Below are 5,000 nucleotides of genomic sequence, written 5' to 3'. Positions count from 1 at the left end.
TAGAGAGAAAAAAGAGAGGGAGAGAGAAGAGAAGAGAGAAAAAAAGATAGAGGGAGAGAGAAAAGAAGAGAGAAAAAAGATAGAGGGAGAGAGAAGAGAAGAGAGAAAAAAGATAGAGGGAGAGAGAAGAGAAGAGAGAAAAAAGATAGAGGGAGAGAGAAGAGAAGAGAGAAAAAAGATAGAGGGAGAGAGAAGAGAAAAGAAAAACAACAATCACCATGACCTCCTCTGTCGCCATTCGTCGAAAACCAGTCATTCATAAGTGTTCTGTTTACTACGGGTACGGTGTTGCCACTTGGCGGGTTACGTAATCAGCAGCTGTGCCATTAAACCCTCCTTTCCCTTCACTAGGTGTTGCCAGGTTTCTCTGCCGCAAAACATCATCAGTTCTGCCACGCGTTGATAATAACGAAGTAACGAAACACGATATATATACATTTTTTTCGTTTCATTTTATTTTATTTATTTTTTATTTATTATTATTTTTTAAAGAAAACTATTTTTCGGTCAAACTAACTCACCCCCCTCCCTTTCTCCCTCAAAGAAAAAGAAACAACATAATACATATGTTAGATACGTTTTAGACAATCAATAAATGATAGTTTTGTTTTACATATGTTTTACCCTTACCTGACAGACATATAGATACACATATTACCATCAAATTTAGTATATAAAAAAAAAAAAAAAAAAAAAAAAAAAAAACACGTCTGCTAACCTAACCAACACTATTCCTCACCCGACGTGGAATCTACGTAGAATGAACAATGAATATAGAATATTGATAATACTGAATCACCAGATATATCCCGAGGGCAGTACACATAACCCTAATTATTCGCCCAGAATAATTACTTCATTTGCAATATTTATGAACAAATCTGTCTGCTCTATCTATTAACTCATTTTATTTGTTTTTTCGTATCAATGTCCATAAAACGAGAATGATGGAGTAATTTTAAAAATTAAATTCAGGAAATAAAACATTACCAGTTTCAATTCAGTTTAAGTTTGTGTTAATAAATCTACTTTCATGTGTCTACCTTGTTTAATTAAGTTTATAAGTTATTCTACCTACTTTATTTGCTATATTTACGAATAAATCTGTCTGCTCTATCTATCAACTCATTCTATTTTTTTTGTCTACGAATTTTATAAGTTCCTTTATCTACCTGGTTTACTTGATCTATTTATCTACTCACTTTATCAATTTATCTATCCACTTACTACATTTGCCTGCTTGTATTAACTACCTAATTATCTGCTTATTTCATTTCTCTATTCCAATCTATTCGTCTATCTATTTATTTTATTCATGTATATATCCGTCTATCTACTACATTCGTCTGTTCAGTTGTTTATGCACTTTGTTCACCTATCTATCTATCTTTGTTCATTTTTTCTTTTTCTTTTTCTTTTTTTTTTACTTTTACTCTACTTAATCTGTTTATCTACCTATAAAGGTATTTCATTATCTACTCACTTTATCAATTTATTTAGGCCCTTTATATTTTTTAACTCAGTTTCTCTGTACATGCATTTATTCATTCGCTTTTATTTAGCTGTCTCTTTGCTTACATATATATTCATTTATTTCCTTTATCACTTAAAATGTGTTCACTCCCTTTACTTATTGAGTTATCTATCTATCTATCTACCTATCTATCTATCTATCTATCTATCTATCTATCTATCTATCTATCTATCTATCTATCTATCTATCTATCTATCTATCTATCTATCTATCTATCTATCTATCTATCTATCGATCTATCTATCTATCTATCTATCTATCTATCTATCTATCTATCTATCTATCTATCTATCTATCTATCTATCTATCTATCTATCTATCTATCTATCTATCTATATATCTATTCATCTACTTTTCTTATTTCTTAATCCATCAATTTTCATCCATCCAGCTATCCAACAGCTTTACCCATCCACCTTTACACTATCTATCAACACACCTAATGCATCAATCGATCTATCCATTCACTCCTTCGCATGTCTCGACCTTCTGGAATATCGGATTATCGGATTTCGGTTATAATGGACATCCTGTGGCCCCGAAATGACCCTTATTAAGAACAATTTTGGGAAGTTCAAAGCAATCATCATTTTGAAGCGATATCCGAGCGGCTAAAAAAGTGAGGGCGAACACTTATATCTAAGTGACCTTCACCTACGAGAGTCTCTTCGACTTTGAGCGGTTTGGACCTCGCATCCGTCTACAAACAAACAAACAAACAAACAAACATACTGCTACTGTAAACATTTAAGAAGAATGTGTGCCTACGATTTCCCTTTCTTAACCTCCACATTGCATTATATAATCTTACACAAACACAAACATCACAAAAAACAACAAGAACAAAACAGTCTCCCCTCTATGTTTAGATACTATATAAAGAAAACTATACATTACATTGCATATTCTTCCATATAAAACAAACAAACAAACAAAAAACAACAACACAAAAAACAAACAAACAGAATACCCCTTCAAACTATCCACTTAGCAACCTTTCGGCATATAACGGACACACACACACACAACACACACACACACACACACACACACACACACACACACACACACACACACACACACACACACACACACACACACACACACAACACACACACACACACACACACACACACACACACACACACACACACACACACACACACACACACACACACACACACACAAACACACGCACACCTCATCCGTCTTCGTCCGTTAAATCGAGTTTTTTCCCCGTGAACTTAACTGACCTGTTCGAGTATAAAAGCGACGAGTTCAGAGTGGTTGAACATGGCGGCGCAGTGAAGCGGTGTCATCCCTTGGGCATCTGTGGTCATAAGAACCCTCGGCGTCTTGGGAGAAAGGGAGAAGAAAGGAGTTAGAGGTGTAGAGTTAGGAGAAGGAGGAAGGAAGAAAATGCGAAGAAAGGGAAGGGATATGCGATATGAGGAGAAGAAAATGCGAAGAAAGGGAAGAGATATGCGATCTGAGAAGAGAGGAAGGTAGGAGGAGAAGAGAGGATAAAATAATATGTAGAAAGAAATGATATAAAGGCATGTAGGAAAGGAAAGGAAAATGGGTAAGTGGAGAAGGGAAGAAACGTAGAAAGAAAAGTGTAATAAGAAAAAAAGAAAATGTGTATGAGGAAGGAAAAAATTTATAGCTGAAAAGAAAAAACAAAAAATCTAAAAGCAAAATATAAATCTCCAGAACTAAAAAAAAAGAAATTCTATAAAAAAGAGAAAAGAAATTGGTACATGGAAGGAAAGGAAATAAAGACATGTAAAAGCAGGAGAAAAGGAAATATTCACAGAAATTAATATACAAATACGGAAACATACAAAAAAATATGCTTATAAAGATATACACACAGACTGCAATAGCACAGATATCAAGATAAATAAACTTTATTATATAGTTCACATAATGCACGTTGAATAAATTGAATAATAAAATAAATGATTCACAGACTAACAAGACACGTGAAGAAACAGAAGTCCATCTTCTAGTGAAATTTCTTAGCAGATGACTTTTATCTGTTTTTTTTTTCTGTTTCCTTTCGTTCTTCTTTCTCTCTCGTTTTCTGTGTGATATCTGTCTCTCTGTTTGTCTCTGAGTGCGTGTCTCTTTCTGTTTGTCTATCTCTCTGTTTGTATGTGTGTGTGTATTTGCGTTTCTGTCTGTCACTCTTGATATATTTACCTGCCTGTTCTTTTTTTTTTACCTCCCCACTCTTTCTCTCTATCTATCTATGTTTCTCTCTTTCGGTTTCTTTCTCTCTCGATTTCTCTCTATCACTCTCTCGGTTTCTGTCTGTCGCTGTCTGCCTCTATTTCTGTCTGTCTGTCTGCCTACCTGCCTCTCTCTCTTTCTCTCTCTCATCATCTCGCCATATCTCTCACACATTCTACCTTCCTCCCTAACCTCCACCTATAACCCTCTCCCCCCTCTACCAAACCCCCTCCTCCCCCCCCACACACACACACACTCACCTCCTGAGGCTGGAGACTGAACATCAGCTTAACGACGTCGATAGCGCCCTGTGAACACGCGAGATGAACAGGGGTCGAGAGGTCGAGCTGCTGGGTCGAGATCAGCGCGCCGACCTTGAGGAACTGCTCAACGACCTTCGGAGAATGAGGGGATAAAGAGGGAGTGATGAATAGGGGAAGAGGCGAATTGGAGGATAAATGGAAAGGAAATTTGCAGCTTATCATACTTCTCGACCACCTTTGGAGAATGAGGGGATTAAGAGGGAGAGATAAATAAGGGAATGGGAGGATACATGGAAAGGAAATTTGCAGCTTATCATACTTCACGACGACCTTCGGAGAATGAGGGGATTAAGAGGGAGAGATAAATAGGGGAATAGGCGAATTGGAAGATACATGGAGAGAAAATTTTGCAACTTATCACTCTGCTCGACAAGAGAATGAGGGGATAAAGAGGTAGAGATAAATAGGGGAAGAGGCGAATTGGAAGATACATGGAGAGAAAATTTGCAGCTTTTTGCATTGCTCGACAAAAGAATGAGGAGATAAAGAGGGAGACATAAATAGGGGAACAGGCGAATGGGAGGATACATGGAAAGAAAATATGTAGCTTATCATACTTCACGACGACCTTCGGAGAATGAGGGGATAAAGAGGGAGAGATAAATAGGAGGATAGGTAAATGGGAGGATAAATGGAGAGAAAATTTGCAGCTTTTTACATTGCTCGACAAAAGAATGAGGAGATAAAGAGGTAGAGATAAATAGGGGAACAGGCGAATGGAAGGATACATGGAAAGAAAATTTGCAACTTATCACACTGTTCGACAAGAGAATGAGGAAATAAAGAAGTAGAGATAGATAGAACAGGTGAATGATAGACAGAATTAGAAATGAATTGACAAATGGGTGAACGTATAGAGAATGCTTACCATGCCCGTCCACCTTCAAAGAATAAGGAGACAGAGAGAT

General features: G+C 36.6%; 1 protein-coding gene across 1 annotated transcript in view; it reads right to left on the bottom strand.

The window, feature by feature from the left end:
* LOC138867776 (transient receptor potential cation channel subfamily A member 1-like) overlaps positions 1–5,000 on the bottom strand; it is a 26,077-nt gene that overhangs the window by 17,156 nt on the left and 3,921 nt on the right. The window contains exons 3-4 of the mRNA XM_070144524.1: positions 4,030–4,164; positions 2,788–2,889 (exon numbers count right to left, since the gene is read on the bottom strand). Coding sequence (XP_070000625.1) covers positions 2,788–2,889; positions 4,030–4,164 — 237 coding nt within the window. The remainder of the gene's footprint in view (positions 1–2,787; positions 2,890–4,029; positions 4,165–5,000) is intronic.

This window comes from Penaeus vannamei, chromosome 32 (genome assembly GCF_042767895.1).
Source record: "Penaeus vannamei isolate JL-2024 chromosome 32, ASM4276789v1, whole genome shotgun sequence".
NCBI lineage: Eukaryota > Metazoa > Arthropoda > Malacostraca > Decapoda > Penaeidae > Penaeus > Penaeus vannamei.
The sequence above is the reverse complement of the archived record's forward strand: the minus strand, read 5'-3'. Positions and strand labels throughout refer to the sequence as shown.